The sequence below is a fragment of the Pongo abelii genome, chromosome 9 (genome assembly GCF_028885655.2).
Source record: "Pongo abelii isolate AG06213 chromosome 9, NHGRI_mPonAbe1-v2.0_pri, whole genome shotgun sequence".
NCBI lineage: Eukaryota > Metazoa > Chordata > Mammalia > Primates > Hominidae > Pongo > Pongo abelii.
The window spans coordinates 67,328,465-67,350,907 of record NC_071994.2 but is presented as its reverse complement, the minus strand read 5'-3'; the positions used below and the strand labels follow the sequence as shown (position 1 = coordinate 67,350,907).

The 22,443-nt window shown below is 37.2% G+C and overlaps 1 protein-coding gene and 1 pseudogene across 10 annotated transcripts in view; both read right to left on the bottom strand.

Moving 5' to 3' along the window:
* SBF2 (SET binding factor 2) overlaps window positions 1-22,443 on the bottom strand; it is a 544,825-nt gene that overhangs the window by 179,249 nt on the left and 343,133 nt on the right. For all 10 annotated transcript variants that reach the window (XM_063728148.1, XM_054524676.2, XM_054524670.2 and 7 more), the window contains one exon: window positions 22,193-22,342. In XM_063728148.1, the coding sequence (XP_063584218.1) occupies window positions 22,193-22,342 (150 nt within the window). The remainder of the gene's footprint in view (window positions 1-22,192; window positions 22,343-22,443) is intronic.
* Window positions 12,111-22,186, bottom strand: LOC129048688 (glutamine synthetase-like; annotated as a pseudogene).

Below are 22,443 nucleotides of genomic sequence, written 5' to 3'. Positions count from 1 at the left end.
TTGTTGGTAAGGATATGGGAAAGGAGATACTCTGAAAAACTGCTGGTGGAGATATGAAACAGCCTTTTGGACAGCAACCTGCCAATATTTATTAACTACAGGTACCAGTAAATAAAGACATATATACAAGGATGCTTGTTGAAATTTTGTTCAAAGGGGAAAAAAGCTGGCCCACACCATGAAATATTAAATAATAATTAAAAAGAATGTCTGAAAGCCTAGCTCCTAAACTGTGGAGTAGGTCATCCTAGGTGCTACGTGGAAATGTCAAGAGTGATGTCATATATTTTTAATTTTCAGGGGAAACACAGCATTTTTGAATGTATATTGACACTGAATCTCTTGACATTATATGCTTGAAGTAATTCACTTTCAACATTAGATCATGCTACATTACTATTAATGATATCATGTCTTTGCAAAGCTGGGTATTGAGTGGTTGCTGTGATTAAAAAGTACACACTGTGCTAAGGCCGGGTGCAGTGGCTCACGCCTGTAATCCCAGCACTTTGGAAGGCTGAGGCAGGCGGATCACGAGGTCAAGAGATCGAGACCATCCTGGCTAACATGGTGAAACCCCGTCTCTACTAAAAATACAAAAAAAATTAGCCGGGCGTGGTGGCAGGCACCTGTAGTCCCAGCTACTTGGGAGGCTGAGGGAGGAGAATGGTGTGAACCTGGGACGCGGAGCTTGCAGTGAGCCAAGATCGCACCACTGCACTCCAGCCTGGGCAACACAGCGAGACTGTCTCGAAAAAATTTTTTTAAAAAAGTACATACTATGCTAAAAGATAGAAATGTTGGTGGTGCAGCCAGTCTAATACCAAAGTCTGAGCAGCTGTGCAGTACCCAACAGGAGCACATATACCATTAGTAAGCAGTTGTAGTTATTTTTAAATGAAATAAAAATATTACTATTTTTGAAAAAATTTAAGTGTATATTTTTTCCCAAATGGCTATTAAGTTGTAGGAGTATGATACACATTACTTGGCCTGAAAGATTTACTAAATGAAGCTGTTAGGTATTTGGTTTGGCCCAGGGGGCACCAAGAAAATATTGCTGAGATAGTAAGGATTCATTGTGAACTCAGAAAATTTGGGAACCTCTTAAACCTGCAGCCCAAGAAGTCAACAATAACAGAACAAGTGAAAAACTTAGATGAATGGAAATAATAAAGATAGAAAAGAAATTAATTAGAAAGCAAAGATACAAAGGCAAAGGGTTTATAGAGTAATAAAATGGACAAAACTAATTTTAAAAAATTAAAAAGCCACCAATCAATGGACATGTTCTTAGGAAATAATTACCAAAATGAACTCAAGGAAAGTTGAAAGCCTGAAGAGACTATAATTAGAAATTAAAAATATTCTCCCAAAGACTGGATGTGGTGGCTCATGCCTGTAATCCCAGCACTTTGGGAGGCCAAGGTGGGAGAGTTGCTTGAGAGTTCAAAACCAGCCTGGGCAACAAAGCAAGACCCCGTCTCTATAAAAAAATTAAAAAATAAATTAGCTGTGCATGGTGGCACATGCCTGTGGTCCCAGCTACACAGGAGAGTGAGGTGGGAGGATCACTTGAGCCCATAAGTTTGAGGCTGCAGTAAGCTATGGTTCCCACCACTGCATTCCAGCTCCAGCCTGGGCAATGGAGCAAGACCCTGTCTCTTCAATAAAAATAAAAATAAAAAATTATCCTAAAGAAAACATCAGGTTAAGGTGGCTTTACTGGTGAGTTTTAACAAACTTTCAAAGAACACACAATTTCACTCTAACATAAAGTGTTTCAGAGAAGAGATACAGAGGAATACTCCCTATTTCATTTTTTGATGTTAGTATAACTTAGCTCCAATACCAGTCAAGGAGTATTTGAGAAATTATAAACTGATTTCAATCATGAAAATAATTGTACATTAAGAATGAGATAGAGCTGTACAAAAAGCATTTCATAAAACTGACATCTATTATGACAAAAACTCTTAAACCAGGAATGGAAATGGACTTAATAACCTGATAGCAAATATCTCCCAAAACTTTTAGCACAGATAAAGCTTAATGATTAAACTTTAAAAGAAAGGCACTTACTGTCACTTCTATTTAATGTTATTCTATAGCTCCTTGCCAGAAAATAAGAAAGAATATATATATATATATATATATATATATATATATATATATATAAAACATTTAGAAAGTGAGGTAAAAACCATTCCTATTACTGGATGATATGATTGCCAACATAGAAAACAGAAAAGAATATGTGGCAAATTGCTAGAATTAAGGAAGTTTGCAATATTAATAGATAAGTTTACTGTATTTCTATATATCAAAAAAAAGCAATTAGAAAATGCAATTTTAAAAGACAGCATTTACAATAACAACAACAAAACAGGGCACCTAACAATAAATTTAACAAAATATGTATGAGACCTTCATGGAGAAAAATCATACATGTATTTTTTGAGGCAGGGCCTCGTACTGTCACCTGGGCTGGAGTGCGGTGGCACAATCACGGCTCACTGCACCCTCGAGTGGGCTCAAGTGATTCTCCCACCTCAGCCTCTCATGTAGCTGGGGCTACAGGTGTACGCTACCATGGCTGGCTAATTTTTGTATTTTTTGTAGAGACAGGGTTTCGCCATGTTGTCCAAGCTGGGCTCAAGCAATCTTCCTGACTAGGCCTCCCAAGGTGCCGGGACTACAGGCATGAGCTACTGTGCCCAGCCCATACAATGTTATGAAAGACATTAAAGATCTAGATGTACAATACCATGTTTATAGATAGGAAGACTTGCAAAATGTCAATTCTTCCTACATTAATCTATGGATTCAATGTAATCTTAATTTAAGTTCCAATAGAGGCTCTCATGGAAGTGAATAAGGTTATTCTAAAATGATACGGAAACACAAGGGGAAAGAATACAGAAGACATTTCTTAGGAAGACACAGCATGGGGGCTTGCCCTGGTAGATATTAACATTTATTATAAAACTTTAATTAAGACTATGTGATGGGCAACATGGTAAAATCCTGTCTCTACTACAAATACAAAAAATTAGCCAGGCATGGTGGCATGCACCTGTAGACCCAGCTACCAGGGAGGTTGAGGTGGGAGGATCACCTGAGCCCAGGTGGCAGAGGCTACAGTGAGACATGGTCACATCACTGCACTCCAGCCTGGGCGACAGAATAAGAGAGTAAGACCCTGTCTCAAAAAAACAAAGAAAGAAAGAAAAGAAAAGGAAAGAAAGAAAAGAAAGAGAGAGAGAGAAAGAAAGAAAGAAGGAAGGAACGAAGGAAGGAAAGAAGGAAAAAGAAAGAGGAAGGAAGAAAGAAAGAGAAAGAAAGAAAAAGAGAAAGATTGTGATGCTCTTACATAAATAGGCAAATGAACTGAATAGAAATCCTGAATGGAGTCACATATTTACAGAAATCTGATATATAAAAAAGGGGTCATTGCAAATCAGTGGTGAAAAGACACAGTATGAAATAAATTGTTCTGGGGCAACAGGTTATTCATTTGCAAAAAATTAACTGGATCTCTACCTCACACAATTCACAAAAATCAATTTCAGATAGATTAAGGACTTAAATAGGAAAGGTAAAATAACTAAACATTTTAAGAGAGCATGAGAATATTTTTATGGCCTCATGATAGTGAAGGATTTCTTACACAAGACACAAAAAGTGTCAAAACATCAAGGAAATGATTAATGAAGTTGATGACATTAAAATTACAAACATATTTGCCAAAAGACATCAGAAAGACAGAGAAAAGACAACCACAAACTATGTATAAGTATCAAAGGACTGGTATTCAGAACATACTAAAAACTCCCACAAATCAATGAGAAAAAAAATAAACAATGCAAAAGAAAAAAGGGCAAAAGAAGCAAAAGGCATTTCCTTACATAGAAAACATGCAAAGCCAATGAACATGAAAAATTGTTCCATTTATTAGTCATCAGGGAAATGCAAATGATAATTACAATGATATGTCCTTTTATAATCACTGGACTGGTAGAATTTAAGAATTCAGAATTTTTAATACTAAAAGTTGGCAAGGATGTGAGGCAATACAAAATCTCATATATTGCTGTCAGAGTATAAATTTGTAATACCATTTTGGAAAATAATTTGTTATAATCTAACACAGCTGAAGTTGCACATACTCTTGACTCTGATTTCATTCCTATGTATTTATCCAAGAGAAGGTCTTGCACAAGTGCATCAGGAGACATCTATTAGGAATGGTCATTACAACACTGTGTTTAGTTACAACACCGTTTTCATTGCCAGGGCAATGAAATATCCTTCAATAGTAGAATGTGCTTAAACATCAGTGCAAATAAATAAGCCATAACTACATGAAGCAACATGTATGAATATTATAAGCTGTTGCTCAATGAATACTTATTTTATCAGTGAATAAACAGGATGATTCCAATCACAAGAAGGTCAAAATCAGACAAAACTAAACTGAATTATATTTTAAGAGTACATCCTTATTGGGTAAAACTGTAGGAAAAAGCAAAGAAATGATTAAACCAAATTCAGGACAGTGGTTCTAAAGGAGAGGAAGAGTGAAAGCAGTTGCAGTATAGCTCTGAAGGACTTCAATGTTCATGTTCTATTTCTTAAACTGGGTGTTGGGCACACAGATATATTTTATTATTGTTCTTTAAACAAAACATACATTAATAAATACTATAAATTTCATTTCACACGTCATACAATGACTACTAGAAAACAATACCAAGTTGAGACGCAGAATGGGTAGTGATTAGCAAGGTTTGCACACTAGTGTTTCACTAGCAAAAACACACATTACTACATATTATGGATATTCTCAAATAGTCAAACACATATAATATCAAATTTTCACACAAGAGTGAAATACTAGGAATACAGATGACCTGGGAGGTGAAAAAATCTCTGCAGTGAGAATTACAAAATACTGCTCAAAGAAATCAGAGATGACACAAATAAATGGAAAAAACAGTCCATGTTCAAGGATTCAAAGAATCAGTACCATTAAAATGGCCATACTGCCCAGCAATTTACAGATTCAATGCTATTCCTATCAAACTACCAATGTTATTTTTCACAGAATTAGAAAAAATGACCCTAGAATTCATGTGGGGCCAGGAGTGGGAGCTCATGCCTGTAATCCCACCATTTTGGGAGGCTGATGCAGGAGGAATGCTTGAGGCCAGGAGTTTGAGACCAACTTGGGCAACAAAGTGAGACCCTGTCTCTACAAAAAATAAAAAATTAGCCAAGTGTGGTGGCACATGCTTGTGGTTCCAGTTACATGGGAGGCTGAAGCAGGAGGATCACTTGAGCCCAGGAGGTTGAGGATGCAGTGGGCCATGACTGCACCACTGCACTCCAGCCTGAGTGACAGAGTCAAGATTCTATCTCAAAAAAATAAAATTCATATGGGACCGAAAAAAAGCCCAAACAGCCAAAGCAAACAAAGCCGGAGGCATCACACTACCCAACTTCAAACTATAGCACAAAACTATGGTAACCAAAATCAGGATGGCACTGGTACAAAAACAGACACACAGGCCAATGGGACAGGTTAGAGAACCCAGAAATAAAGCCACACATCTACAACCATCTGATCTTCAATAAAGTCGAGAATAACAAGCAATGAAGAAAGGACTTCCTATTCAATAAATGGTGCTAGGATAACTGGCTAGCCATTTGCAGAAGATTGAAACTGGACCCCTTTCTTTCACTGTATACAAAAATAAACTCAAAATGGATTAGTGACTTAAATGTAAGACCTAAAACTATAAAAACCCTAGAAGAAAATCTAGGAAATACCATTCTGGACACAAGCTTTGGCAGAAGTTTCATGGTGAATTCTCCAAAAGCAGTTGCAACAAAATAAAAAATAGACAAGCGGGATCAAAATAAAGAGCTTTGGGCACAGCAAAAGAAACTATCTAAAGAGTAAACAGACAACCTAAAGAATGGGAAAAAATATTTACAAACTATGCATCTGACAAAGGTCTAATGTCGAGAATCTAAAAGAGACTTAAACTAACAAACAAACCCAAATAATAAAAAACGGGCAAAGGACATGAACAGACACTTCTCAAAAGAAGATATATACCTGGCCAACAAGTATATAAAAAATGTTCAACATCACCAATCGTTAGAGAAATGCAAATCAAAACCACAATGAGATACCATCTCACACGAGTCAGAATGGACTATTATTAAAAAGTTAAAAAAAAAAAAAAGATGTTGGTGAGGTTGTGGAGAAAAGGGAATGCTTATACATTGCTGGTGGGAATGTAAATTAGCTCAGCCACAGTAGAAAGCAGTAAGAGATTTCTCAAAGAACTTAAAACAGAACCACCATTCAACCCAGCAATTCCATTTCTAGGTATATACCCAAAGGAATATAAATCGTTCTACCAAAAAGACAAGTATACCTGTATGTTCATTGCAGCACTATTCACAACAGCAAAGACATGGAATCAACTGAGATGCCCATCAATGGTTGACTGGATAAAGAAAATGTGGTACACATACAACATGGAATACTAAGCAGCCATACAAAAATGAAATCACGTCCTTTGCAACAACATGGATGGAGCTGGAGGCCATTATCATACAAAATCTAGCAACACACAAGTTAACCACATAACAAGTCTGCACATGCACCCCCCGAACCTGAAATAAAAATTGGGGAAAAAAAATGCCAAATCTGCAACTGCTGACAGGCTATTATATTTCTTTTTTTCTTTCTTTTTTTTTTTTTTTTTTTTTTTTTTGAGATGGAGTTTCACTTTTGTTGCCCAGGCTGGAGTGCAGTGGTGCGATCTTGGCTCATGGCAAACTCTGCCTCCCAGGTTCAAGCGATTCTCCTGCTTCAGCCTCCCGAGTAGCTGGGATTACAGGCATGCGCCACCATGCCTGGCTAATTTTGTATTTTTAATAGAGATGGAGTTTCTCCATGTTGGTAAGGCTGGTTTCGAACTCCCGACCTCAGGTGATCCGCCCGCCTTGGCCTCCCAAAGTGCTGGGATTACAGGCTTGAGCCACTGCGCCCGGCCTATATTTCTATTAACAAACACTTGTATAACAAACACTTAATACAATTTGATATAACTAGGTAAGATACTATTTTAAATTCTACTTGCAAAAGCAATTATCCAGAATATTTGGAAATTACTGTGGGTCTTTTCTATACACTTAGACAGATATAACTGGGATAAGTATAATAAAGACTTGCAGAAAATAAAGAGTATTACTTAAGGAATTTCCTAACCTGTAACAAAAGTTGTTTTAGGAGAAATGAAACTTAAGGATTGGAACCTAGAATTAGTTATTTGATCTAATTAGAATGAAAAGCATTAATAAGTTTTTTGCCAGCGGTTAATGAGAAACTGGTAGTCCATGGCATGCAATGGCAAAACAATTAATTAAATAAATTATCACCTATGGACAACTATAATCAAGTGCCTACAGATAACCAAATAGTTACTGCCATAAAATATTTTAGTTCAAGTAAGAACAATGGGGTTAGTCCATTGTTTTAAAGTGTGCTAGAGAATTTGGAGAAAGATCACAATGAGCTCAGGCTTTAGATTCCTATCACAAGTTTCAGGTAAGGGAATAGAAAAATGTCTATGACCGCTCTAAAAGATAAATCAAGTAAGATATAGCAGCTGCAGTGTTGAAATGTCTAAATATAATATACAAAGTCTAATCTTTTAGCTGACTCAGCTAACAAGACACACTGAGTTCACAACCTCACAGGTCTTTTAGGTTAAATTAGATGCTGATGGGGAAGAAGAGTGTGGTGACTATGTACTGTCAATTTAGCTAAGCTGGTACTACTACATTACCTCTAGTTCCTTTCTCTGTATGGTGCTGTTAGTGTCACGTTGTGATTGGAAGGTGGAAGTGAAGCGGCATCTCTGCTTATGCTCAGAGGTCAATGTAGGGTCAGGTACTCTTGCAGCTTGCTCATACTGTCACTAACCAAAAAGATGCTCAACACCACTCCCATTAGGGAGATGCAAATCAAAACCACAATGTGATATCCGGTCCACATACATTAGGATGGCTACTATTAAAAAAAAAAAAAAATCAAGCATTGGTGAAGATATGGAGAAACTGAAACCCTTGTGCTGGTGGGAATGTAAAATGATGCAGCTACTACGCAAAACAGTATGACAGTTCCTCAAAAAATTAAAAGGATAATTACCATAACATCCAGCAATTCTACTTTTGGCTGTATACTCAGAATAACTGAAAGCAGAAGCTTGAAGAGATATTTGCATACTCATGTTCATAGCAGCATTATTTACAATAAGCAAAAGGTGATGGCAACCCAAAGTGTCCACTGACAGATGAACAGGTAAAGCAAACATGGTATATACATACAATGGAATATTATTTAGCCTTAAAAAGGAAGGAAATTCTGACACATGCTACAATATTATGTTAAATCAGCCAGTCACAAAAGAACAAATACTGTATGATTTCATTTATATTAAGTACTTAGGGTAGCCAAATTCATAGACACACAAGGTAGCATGGTGGTTGCCAGGAGCTGGGGGCAGGGGGAAATGGGAGTTATCCTTTAATAGACAGGAAGTTTCAGTTTGGGAAGATGGAAAAAGTTATGGAGATGTATGGTGGTGACATGTGCACAACAATATAAATATACTTAATGCCACTAAGCTGTATACTTAAGGATGGTTAAAATAGTAAATTTAATGTTATATATATTTAACCACAGTTTTAAAAAATCCAACTAGAGTTCATTGATTCTTTAAGCACTTCTGTACTTTCTGAAATAAAAAGATGTTCAAGCCCTTCTTATATTTTCCTTGCCCTACTCCTGCTGCTAGCCATTTCTTCAAGAATTCCTAGTTCCTTTTAGTAGACTCGTATTTAGAAACCAAGATCTGGACACTAGACGTGCTCATTGCTATAGGGTGTCTCTGTTGCCAGACTCTCCCAGAACAGAGCCAGGAAATATACGTATGCATTCCTAACTCCTCCCCTCATATACACATAGACATATACCCACATTTCCACCTGTTATTTTAGTATTTATAAAAAGATAAGCATCATTAGCTTAAATTCATCCAAAACCATATGATTCATTCTAGCTTTCTCCTTTTCCATATTTGTACTCACTTCTCTATCTGTGAAAAACTTGGCTACCATTACCCTCAATAGATTTACTTATTTGCTTTGTCTTCTGAGGATAAACAATATCCTGACTTCACTAGGCCACCTATACTACCTCATTTAAACTTAATGTTTATAAGTATAAGGCCCAGCTTCTATTTGGCTGCCATTACTTCTCTCCCTGAGCCTGTTTAATGGTGCCTGGACAAGGAAAGAAAGAAGGAAAGAAGGGTGGGAAGGAGAAAGGAAAGGCGGGAGAAAAGAAGAAGGAATGGGAGGGGGAGAGGAAAGGTAGAAAGCATAATTTCTAAAAAAATTTACTTTTTAGTTGTTTTTTGCTGATGAAAACACATGGACACAGGAAGGGGAACAACACACTCTGGGGACTGTTGTGGGGTGGGGGGAGGGGGGAGGGATAGCATTAGGAGATATACCTAATGCTAAATGACAAGTTAATGGGTGCAGCACACCAGCATGGCACATGTATACATATGTAACTAACCTGCACATGGTGCACATGTACCCTAAAACTTAAAGTATAATAATAATAATAAAAAAAAGAAAATAAATGCTATTGATTTTTATAGGCTAATCTTATATTTGAAAACCTAACTGAATCATCTTATTAGTAAAAATAGTTTGTTCTGATACATTTTCTAGATAGAGGATCAGAAATCTGATTTTCTATCTAAAAATAATGACAGCGACTGACACACTAATAACATTGTTAATAGTGTAATAGTAAGCATCTTTGTCTTGCTCTAATTTTAAAGGAATGCATATAAAGTTTCTTCATTAACTACAAGGGTTGCTATAGGTTTTACCAAACATGGAAGCTCTTTTCTAATAATAGCTTCTAAGAACTTTTAAATAAATAGTACTAAACTTCATTAAATGCCTTTTCTTAACTGACTGAGATAATCATAATTCTTTTCCTTTAATCTATTAATGGGGTACATTACACTGAAAGAATCCTAGGTTAAACTCCACTATATTATGACGTTTTACTTTTTTAATGCACTACTGGATTAGATTAGCCAATATTTTCCTTAAGAGTTCTGCATTTACATTCATAAGAAAAAGGGGCTTTTTTCCCTTTCTTTATATTGTATCTATCTGATTTTGGAATCAGATTTACTCGAGATTCACGTTTTATTAAAAACATAATGCTGACTGACAAAAGACATAAACAGAATGAAATACATAATACACCATTTACATAAATTAAAATACACGTATAGTAAACAATATACATTTTTTAAGGACACGTGCATAGAAAATAATATATTGAACACATTAAAATATCCACAATGTATATATACTTCAAAACATCATATTGCACATGATAAATATACAACTTTATCTGTCAATTAAAAAAGCACATTTAAATGCTTGAGGGAGATTGGGAGCACAATGCTGATAAAAATAAACAAATAAATAAAAGAAGGAAAGGAACTTGCAGGGACCAAAGATGACAATGTGTTATGAACTGGAGAACCAGGAATCCTTCTCGTAAGCAGGGATTTAAAAAAAAAAAGTGGCCTGAGATCATGAAATTCAGAGGAGGAGACACTTTAGAGGGCATTTAGTCCAATCTCCCTGACAATGTAGAAATCCTTTACAGCTTTCCTGACAAATGACTATAAGAGTGTTTAATGACACACTGTATTGAGATGGGGATGGCATTTCTACAAAGCTGCCCATTTCACTGTTGAAAAGTTTCAAATGTTAGCTCTGATCTCCCCCTTCCCAAACTTAACAAATCAGAACATCTGATGATGGGGCCCAGAAATGAACATGAAAAGTTTTAAAAATGACTACTCCAGATAACAGGACACTGATATTTCAACTCTAGGTATATATCAAATTTAGTTGTGGGACATTAAAAAAATACAGATGTGTAAGCTTCAGCTATGGTGATTGTAACTCGGCAGTATGAACATTTGCACTTTAAATATATCAATAACACTACTGTCCACTGGCACAATATTGACCAGCTGTATGTAAACTTTAAGTTTACTTTCAAGCTAGGTCATGAGTTATCAACATGTCCGTCAACATTCTCTAACCTAGAGATTATTGTGCACAAAGACATAAAGGTGAATAGAGCTTGGCTCGCGTTGATGATTAGATTATAGCCAAGAAAGGGGCAAAAGCTACTGGCCTGTGAAGGGACAGAACTCAGTACAGGGACTAAAATTCTAACCAGCTGAGGTAAGCAGCTACTTACAATACATTCATTTATTCATTTATTAATTCATCAAATTTTTAGTGTGCGACTACTCCATGCCAGAAAAAATGGGAAATACAGATGTCAACAGGCAATATCATTATATGTGGTAAGTGCTACTGCAGGATCATGGTGGATAGTATAGGGGAAGTACAAGATGAAGTAGAGGCACAGAGTGGCTACCAATGCAGGCTTCATGGACTGAGGAAGGCTTCCAGAAAGAAATGACATCCAAGCTGAAATTAAAGGATAAGTAGGAGTTGCCCAAGGGAAAGGAAAGATTGAGGGAGCAGGGAGGAGAAAGGAAAGGGGGAAGAAACAGTGTTCCAAACAAAGGCAATAGATGTGTAAGGCCTGGGGACTGACAGCAGCGAACGATGAGACTGTAGATATAGGCAGGGGCCAAGATAAGATCAGAATTTACTATGAAGGCAAAGGATTTTAAATTGTGAAGTGAAAAGATACGATTTGAAATATACGAGTATCACTTTGGGGAAATGGAGAACAGTTATATTATAGAAATGGGTCAGGATGGAGGTAGGGTAACCAGTTAAGAAGTTGGTGCGGTAGCAGAATTTAGGAGATGAATTTAGGCTTGAGATTTGGAAGGCAGAAGCAAGAGATGGTAATGCAGATGAGTAAGACTGCCTAGGGAGAATTTTAGACTGAGAGAAGATCTAAAGATGGATCTAAAGAGGCAAATGAAAATACCAGATTTTCATTTAGAATTCATCGCTTTAATTTACTAGTTGTGTGATTTCAAAAAAGTACTTAATTTCTTTAAGTCTATTTCCAGAGGGCAACCATGATTGTGGCTTACCCAGTTTCATGGACAAATAAAAGCTGAGATTATCTGAGGCAGTACAGAGTGATACAGGCACCCAAGAAGGAAGAGGATAGGACAATTATAAATGCTGACTGGATGGTTCTTTTACGAAAAAATGGAAAATGAAAGCAGACTGGGGGAACAATGGTGGGGAGCAGCAAATGACTTTGTTTTATGGTCCCTTCTGTTTAGGTCATTCCCTGAAAGGAGAAGTAAACCAAAGAATGACAAAAGAAAATAATGTCCACATGGATGAAGCTTGTTGAGTGACAGCTTTATTATAGTATGCCCTGGGAGAACTGTTCTACTGAAAAACGTCAACCTCCACATCTTTAATAAAGTGTTTTTCTCTTTGGCTGGTCACATTTCTCAGAGGACAGTTTTACAATCTCTTGCCTGGAGGGTAGGCTGCCAGAGTCCTGGAAGCTAAAGGGGGAAAGCCCACTGGCATTCATTTGGCATTCACATAACCTTGTTTGCAGCAAGACAGAATTTCCCTCAACCAAACCTAGTATCTTCCAGGCCAATGACAGCCTCTCTCTCATAAAAATAAATACACAAACAAACAAACATCTAATCTGCCATGGTAAAGGAGAGACAGCTGGCTGTTTATACCGAATTAAGAAAGGAACTGGGAGGGGGATCCAACAGAATCTTAAGCAGCTTTCAACCAATCCTCTATTTTTATGTTTTAGCCTCACCTTGTCCTTCTGCTCACAGAGATACATGATGTTACTAATTCCTGAGCCTTTTGGGGTTTTGTAAACTGGGCTGCTTCAAGGCTTTTCCCGCTGCTACTTGGGAAAAGGCTTTCTCGGGTCTGCTAAGTAAAGATCACTCATCTATCAGCTTTCTAGTTTCTAAGATGTTGCTGTTGTCTCCTCTCCTGTTTTGTCTGTGGGTTTATGTATTTTTTTTTAAGTGGTTTACTTTTGTTTTAATGGGCTTTTGGGTGGTAGCAGAGATTAATGTACATATGCAATCTGCTTACTTTAACCATAGGTTACTCCATCTACTGTTCTCATCTCTTCTCCAACCACATTTCCACACTATACTCACTAATATGGAAATACTCTTCAGTTTTCAAAAACACAGGCTCTTTCCTGCATATCAAAACCATAATATGATACCACCCTATTCCTGCAAGAATGGCCATAATAAAAAAATAATAGATATTGGTGTGGATGCGGTGAACAGGGAACACTTCTACACTGCTGGTGGGAATGTAAACTAGTACAACCACTGTGGAAAACAGTGTGGCGATTCCTTCAAGAAGTAAAAGTAGAACTACCATTTGATACAGCAATGTATCTACCCAGAGGAAAAGAAGTCATACCAAAAAGATTCTTGCACATGCATGTTTCCAGCAGCACAATTTGCAATTGCAAAAATGCGGAGCCAACCCAAATGCCCATCAATCAATGAGTGGATAAAGAAACTGTGGCATATTGGGTTGGGCACAGTGGCTCATGCCTGTAATCCCAGCACTTTGGGAGGCTGAGACAGGTGGATCACAAGGTCAGAAGTTCAAGACCAGCCTGGCCAAGATGGTGAAACTCCATCTCTACTAAAAATACAAAAATTAGCCAGGCGTGGTGGCGTGTGCCTGTAATCCCAGCTACTCAGGAGGCTGAGGCAGAGAACTGCTTAAACCTGAGAGGCAGAAGTTGCAGTGAGCCGAGATCGCGCCACTGCATTCCAGCCTGGGTGACAGAGCGAGACTCAAAAAAAAGGAAAAAGAAAAAAAAGAAACCATCACAGATATATATGATGGAATACTACTCAGCCATAAAAAGGAACTGAATTAATGGCATTCACAGCAACCTGGATGAGATTGAAGACTATTATTCTAAGTGAATAAGGATTACTTTATTCTTTTTCCAGTGTTACAGCTTGATGCAAAACTTTCAGGTTCAACCAGATGGCCAAGAGTTACAGAGGCCAAGGGCATACTCACAAATCTGACTGTCCCAACTGCTAACTGCTCAGGGCTTGGTTTTCTCTATTTGTCCTTTTCTTCAGCGTATAAAGAGATATACATTAGAGATTTTCTTTTCTTCTTAGGAGAAACAATGTACCAAAATAATGGTTTATATTTGTTTGTAATTTTCTGAGATCTATTTCTATGTTAGTGAGAAGATTCCTCACAGTATATGCAATTTAACATAATGCTGGACACAGAAGACTTCACTGGGTTTTAAAACTATAATTTATTTTTAAAAGATCTTAGCTAGGATGTAGACACATAAAAAGCTTTAATTGTATATTTGACAAAAAATTAAGGCCATGATATTTTTGGAGAGATTTTTAGTAATCTCAGTTTCAAAAAATACTAAAATATGATCAGTTCTTTGAAATGAAATGATAGGTAGGAATAGTCTATAACCTCTATGAAACAGTGCTGTAAAAAATTACATTGGCATTGAAATAACCTGATAAACAGCCTTTTGGCAGTACTCATGTCCCATTTAATTTTCCCTTGTGGGCAGGAAAGACAGAAGAATAACTTCTAGGTCATGAAAAGTAAAAATTACCAAAGTTTTTGAATCACTACCTAAAAATTAGTTAACTTAGTTAATGTTTCTTTCTTAAAACATCAACACAGATGTTTGGCCACTCTGCCTTGAAACTCTATGCTTTTGTAAAAAAATGTTCAGAATGTCATGTTAAATCCCTGTTGATAAGTACGTTGTTGCATCAAGAATATAAATACTAACAAATCCCAAGTGGGTGACACATTAAACAAATAACACATTAAAGTAAGAACATCACATGTAAGCCCATTCATAACTGCAAAGGGCCTCTATACAATGTTCAACAACAGCATGTGCTTGATGAAGCACAGGATCTCTTTTTATGTATACATGAAATAGTGAATTATAAAATATTAAGTGCCCCTCAATCCAAATGTATTTGGTTTTTTTCAAACAACTCCTGAGTTAATCAACTGTATTTGAAAGCTGCAAAAAAAAAAAAAAAAAAAAACTCCATGTCTTTTTGTTTCTAGAAATATGATTATTCAAATGAAAAATATTTGTAGCCTAAGGGTATCTGCTATTCTATAAGTGCCATAATTGTAAATGCTAAAATTAAGTTTGGAGAAAGCCTTAAAAGTTAGTTCTTCAGCTAATAAACAGCACAGAAAGTACTAATAGCAAAAAGCTCCAAAATGGTTTTTGTAATTTTAATACCAATTATTGGAGAATCAGGAAATTACCTGACTTTAGGACTTCTAGAGACCTTAATCTGTTAATTCTATTCCTTTATCCTCTATAATAATGGTAACAAAGTAACTGTAATAAAGTAACAAAAGACAGGGCTTTTTTTTTAGGGCAAGTTCTTCTCATAGGATGCTAAAATTTCTTTTCTAAAAAACTGAGGACTTTTTTCAAATTATAAAAGTAATACATGCTTGTTATATATCTTATATAATGTAGTTATATTTGTATGTTTCAAGCAGAGAAGGGTTTAAAATGGAAATCAAAACTCTTCTAATCCACATCCCAGAGGTAATCATTGGTATCTCTCTTATCAGGATAATCTTAACAAGGTTTAGTGTAAACATCCTTCCAGATTTTTACTATCATATACATACATACATACATATAATTTTAGGTCAAAAATAGATTCATATCTACTTTATGTAACTTCCCTTTTGCCTACTTAGCAATACATAAGAAATTTTTCCATATCAGTACATATATAGATGTACTTGTTTCTATCTAGTAGCTGAACAGTGTTCTACAGAAAAGTTGCACCATATTTAATCACTAGCCAAATGGTAGGCAGTTAGGCTGTTTTTGATTTTTGTCATTATAAAGTATTGTATCTACTGTCTCATACTCTAAAGAATGTATATCCAGTAAAAGTGAATCATCCCCTAACTTGTCAATTAACTTATACAATCTACGAAGTGTTTGAAGTGAGTTTGAGAAGATAAACATGCCCTGTAAAAAATCTAATAGCGGTCAGTACTTTAACACATAAAATACGCATAAGCTATAAGGTTATGAAGAATGATACAATGAACACCCATGTACCTAAATGGTATATTACCATTACATTGGAAGATTCCCATGTTTACTGCCCCTCCTCTGTGTCCTGCAGAGGCAATTTTCTTAAATATTTTGTTTCTTATTACCTTAGTTTTAAAAAAATACTTTTACCACGTGTTTGTATCATTAGATTAAATATCTTTAAATAGTATATAACATGCACTTGAATTTTGTAAAGTGGAACCATATTATAGTTGAATTGTCCTTTTTTTTCCTTTTTATTTTTCTGTAACTCATGACAGTGCTGAATTGTCTTATTTTTGTACAGAATTATCTCCTTTAACATTCATCTACATTATCCCTTGTAACTGCAGTTCATTTATTTTCTCTGATATATAATATTCTAGTGTAAGAAGATATAAATTATCCATTCTAGTGTTGGTTGGCATATGAGTCATTTCAAGTTTTCTGCTATTTTGAACAATCTTGCCATTAACATTTTTGTACATGTCTCTTGATGTATGTGGGCAAGAGCTCCTCTAGGAATGAAATCACTAGGTGATAGAGTACACTTCATATGCAGCTTTATAAGATAATGACAAATAATCTTATTTCTCATATCTTATTAAAATTTCTAAAGTAGCTATGCCAACTTACATGTTCACTAGCAGAGTTTATATACTCTATTTGTTCCATACATTTGTTTGATATTATCAGACTTTTTAATTATTGCCAAATAGTGAGTGTAAAAGGCTCTCCTTATAGTTTTAATTTGCATTTCTTCAATTATTGACACAGATCATCTTGTTATACACTTATCATCCAAGTGGGTTTCCTTAAATCTTTTTTTTTTTTTTTTTTGGGAGATCTTATGTTAGGCTGATTTATAAGAGCTGCTCTGGGCAGTTATACAATTTGTTTATAGTAAGGAGTTGTCTGACTTTGAGCATACTGTACATGGCGATTAGAAGTCATCATGGCAAGAGAAAACCACAGCTGGCCCCCTGAAGCATACACAAAAGTCAGAGAATGGTAGGGGAAATGTAGAGACAAAGGTGGGGTTTGTTTCTTATTACAAAAGAAAAAAATAACTCCTCGGTAGTCTTAACAAAAGAATGGAATATTTCACACTGGGAGAAAAGACATTGGGATACAAAATTTCAAGTGTTTTAACTCTAGCCCTGTCCCCATATCCTTCAAGAGCAGAGGCAGAAGGAGACAGTTAAAGCAAACAAGCAATTCTGTAAAAATTACTTGGAAACTCTACAGATTTGATTAAAATCTAAACTTCTATTTTGTTTTTTAAAAATTTAATATATCAAAAGTCCTGCTTTAGTGACATGTTATTCCCACCAGAAAATAACCCCAATATTCCCTCTGTCAGTAACATGCTCAAGTTGACCAGCTAACTCTTACCTCTAAACCAATGTGGACGAGTATATGTCTTTTAAACCAAAGCCATGGGGATCAAGTGACTGCTAGTAACATGTCATCTGTTAACTGACCAGTATTCGTCTTCTCCAGAGGGTGGGCAGGGCACAGAAACCCTAGAGTGGTCATGAGGGACTAACTGCAAATCAACAACTTTCCAAGCACCACTTCCCTCACTCCTTACTCAAAAGGGGCTAGTTGATTTCTGTCTAGACTACTTGCTTTGAATTTGGTACCCCGTGACCTCTATGTTGTTTTTCCCTTAGCAAAACACACATAAGCCACAGAACTATATATATAATCTTTTTGTTTTTACTTTTTTTTTTTTTTTTTGAGACAGAGTCTTGCTCTGTCACCCAGGCTGTAGTGCAGTGGCGTGATCTCGGCTCACTGCAACCTCCACCTCCTGGGTTCAAGCAATTCTCCTGCCTCAGCCTCCCGAATAGCTGGGACTACAGATGCCTGCCACCATGCCGGCTAATTTTTTGTATTTTTAGTAGAGTCAGGGTTTTGCCATGTTGGCCAGGATGGTCTCAATCTCCTGACCTCGTGATCCACATGCCTCGGCCTCCCAAAGTGTTGGGATTACAGGAGTGAGCAACTGCACCCGACCCTTGTTTTTACATTTAAATATAAAAATACTACTCTGTTTTTGTGTGATAAATAGAGGACCAAGCAAAAATAACCTTTTCTTCTTTTAAGGTAGGGATATCCATCAGTTTATACTGAGCTTTGTGTTCAGAGGAGGGCATTTCACCCCAAGCTAGGCTAGTCCCACACAAGCAGGAGACCAAGGGCATTCTCGTCCCTGATCCCCAACCCCTACCTTCTCTCCTAATCACTACTTTTAGTAGAAAGTTGGTTATAACCTTTTAAGAAACATTTCCACCACAAAGGGAAATCCTAACCTAACCAGAATAAGTCAGGTCTTCCCCTCTCAGGTCCCTCAAAGAAAAAAATCCCCCTCCTTCAAACATGCAGTCTGTTCCGATAGCTACGCTTATTGAACAGGCACACCCCATTAAATGGAAGCAGTGGTTATGTTTCACCACCCACCTCCCCACTAATGTACTAAAAAGCTTCAGTGATAGGGAAATAAAAGGAGGGTAAAGATGTGAAGAAATTAATAATTTGACCCCTTTATCCCAGCCAAACAAAGAAAGCAAGATTAACTGGGCATAAGGAATTTAAAAAGACCTTCATATTCCATCCTTTCAGTTACAATTAGGACAAGTGGGAGAGGGGAAGAGTTGGAGTCGGATGAAGAACTAGGAGGGGCTTGACAGCTGGAGGTCTAGTTCACTTAGTTTTTGTACTGGAAGGGCTCAACTCCGGTTTGAGAAGACACAGGCAGATGAGGGCTTCTGTCACCGAAAATGGGTCACAGTTGGCAGAGAGGCAATGATCTTCAAAGTAACCCTTCTTCTCCTGGTCGACAGTCTGGGGAATGTGTATGCTGGCACTATGATGGGCTATAAGAGCAGAAAAGTCGTTATGTTGGAAGTTTCATGGAATCCAATTAGGTGCCAGGCCTGGCGTAAACGCGGATGTGGTACTGCTGTCGCTTGCTTAGTTTCTTGATGGCCTCCTCAATGTACTTCAGACCATTCTCCTCCCGCATGGCCTTGGTGCTAATGTTGGTATGGCAGCCTGCACCATTCCAGTTCCCAGGAATGGGCTTAGGATCAAAGGTTGCTATCACTCCAAAGCCTTCACATACATGACGCAAGATGAAACAGGTCACCCAGAGATGATCTTCCATGCTGATTCCTCCACAGGGTCCGATTTGGAATTCCCACTGGGCAGGCATGACCTCAGCATTAGTCCCTGCAATCTTGACTCCAGAACACAAGCAGGCCCGGTAATGAGCCTCCACAATGTCCCTGCCATAGGCTTTGTCTGCTCCCATACTACAGTTAAGATGGACCCTGGGGCTCAGGGAATCCACTGGAAGGCCAACCAAAGGGGTGCCCGTCTGTCCCCATGAGATTATATATTCCTGCTCCATGCCAAACCAGGGGTGCTGGTTGCTCACCATGTCCATAATCCGTTTACAGGTGTGCCTCAAATTGGTCTCTGCAGGCTTTCGATTGTACCTGAAAACTTCACAGAACACCAGCTTGTGGAGGTCCTTGTGGAAGGGGTCCCAAAACATGGCAGCAGGCACGAGATACATGTCACTGTTGGAACCTTCAAAGTACTAGAGCCATCAAAATTCTACTCAGGTAACTCTTCCACACACTTGGGCTCACTTGCAGCGCAGTCTTGCTTCAGTACCATCGATTCAGATATACATGGCCTGGACTTTCTCACCCTGAGGTAGGGACATGTACACCTGTTTGATGCCTCTGTTTAAGTGGGAGCTTGCTGAGATGGTCATGGTGGAAGGTGTTCTGGGCATTGAGCAGGTGGGTAGGTAAAGGTAGGCTGCGAGAGTGAGGAAAGGAGAGAGGAGGGGAGGCCACTGTGCTGCTCAGAAACTCTGCTCTTCTCCCATTCTCGGCTCTGCCTTTTAAGATACTTAAATCTTTTGCTCATTTTCAAGTTAGGTTGTCTTTTTGAAAAAATATTGATTTGTAGGGCTTTTTTCTTCTTTAAAGAGACAGGGTCTTGATAAGTTGTCTAGGCTGGAGTTCAGTGGCTATTCATAGGTGCAATTACAGTGTACTGCAGCCTAACTCCTGGGCTCATGTGTTCTCCTATCTCAGCTACCTGAGTAGCTGGGACTATAGATGCACACCACCATGCCTGGCTTATAGTTCTTGTAATCTGAGCATTAACCTCTCTCTCTGAGGTTTATGTTTTCACTCTCTTTATGGTATCTTTTAATGAACAGAAGTTCTTAATTTTAACGTAGTCAAATTTATCAATCTTTTCTTTTAACATTGGCACTAGCTGTGACTAGTTTAACAAATCTTTCCTTACCCCAAAGTCATAAGGATATTTTCTGTATTATGTTTGAAAACTTTTAAGCTTTATAGATAAGCTTTTTTTGGCTCTTCATATTTAAGTCTTTAATACATGTCGAAATGATTCTTGTGTGTGGTGGGAGGTATCTATGCATTTTTTGTATCAATGATATGTTATGTGTACATGTCCCAGCACTATTAATTGAACTGATCATCTTTTCACTGCTGGTGCCAATTTTGCCATAAATCATATTTCCATATATGTGTGCATTTGTTTCTAGGCTTTCTATTTTATTCTGTTGGTCAATTTGTTTATGAGTGTGCCAATTCTACACTGTCATAAATAATAATAATAATAATAGTTATTTTTTGAGACGGAGTTTCGCTCTTTTACCCAGGCTGGAGTGCAGTGGCATGATCTCAGCTCACTGCAACCTCCACCTTCTGGTTTCAAGTGATTCTCCTGCCTCAGCCTCCTGCGGAGCTGGGATTACAGGCGCCTGCCACCAAGCCTGGCTAATTTTTGTATTTTTAGTAGAGGTTTCACCATGCTGGCCAGGCTGGTCTCGAACTCCTGACCTTGTGGTCTGCCCACCTCGGCCTCCCAAAGTGCTGGGATTACAGGCATGAGCCACTGCGCCTGGCCAAATAATATAATCTTAAACTAAATTTTTGATACCTGACAAGGTAAATTGCTATGCTTTGTTGTTTTTCTTTAGGAGTATATTGGTAATTTTAAGGCTTTTATTCTTCTATTTAAGGTCCTGATAGGAATTGCGTTGTCTCTGTAGATTGTTTTGGGGAGAATTGATATCTTTAACATATTGAGTCTTCCATTCCATGCAAATGGTATATTTTCTCATTTATTTAGGCCTTGTTTCATTCATAAATTTGATTAATTATATCCTATAATTCTTGCTTTCCAATGTACCAATATTTAACATGCATTTATTTACTTTTTCTGGAGTCCCACAGATGATCTTTGAAGTCTTAATATTTAATTACATTTCTACCTCGTGCAAAATGTTTGAGAAAGGAACTTTACATAACCTCTCAACAGAATGCCAATGTCACAGACTCTCTAACAAGGGAGGCAGGATGAGGAAACAAGATTTTTAGCTTCTCCTAAATTGTCTTCACTGTTTTGTGGGAAGTTTGCTTCTGAAAGATCATACACACATTTTGAAGCCAAGTGGAAATTTTGTTGTTGTGCTTTACAAACACAAAGTACTTAAATACTTAAGTAATTCATTTATCATTTGGATTATCCACCATTCATTGTCCTCTGCTTGGACAACTGAAAACTGACTGAAAAGGGCTGATGTGACTATAGACATTAAGTAATATATAACTGAATGCTTTAAAGATGACTTTTCATTTTCAAAGAACTTGCTTATATTACAGAACTAGTAAAATAATCTAGCATTTTCAAAGAGAAAACAAAGAAAGAACAAAAACTCTTAATATTTATGCCAAGTAATAAAAAAGCATTTGACAGAAATGATACAGATATTGACGCTTCATCCTGTTAGCTGTGGTAGGCTCAAGAACTGATATATTGGTAATTACAAAATATTCTGGAAAAATGAAAAGTATTCTCAAATAAGAGGAATAATCTGAAAGAACTACAAATTACCTGTAGAGTACAATTCATCATCCTTATTATGTAGTCAAACTGTTGATGGTCTAATATAGCCCGGTTTTGCTGGACATGCAAACCCAATTCATCAGTGAGACACTGTCTTGCTGCCTTTCCTTTAAGGGCTCTGAGTGCAGCAGGAAGGGTCTGAGGACAAGAGAGGTACAAATGACCAAATGGTACCACTGGGGGAAACAATAACTTTCAAACAATCATCCTGAAAATTCAAATGCATCCTGTAATTTATT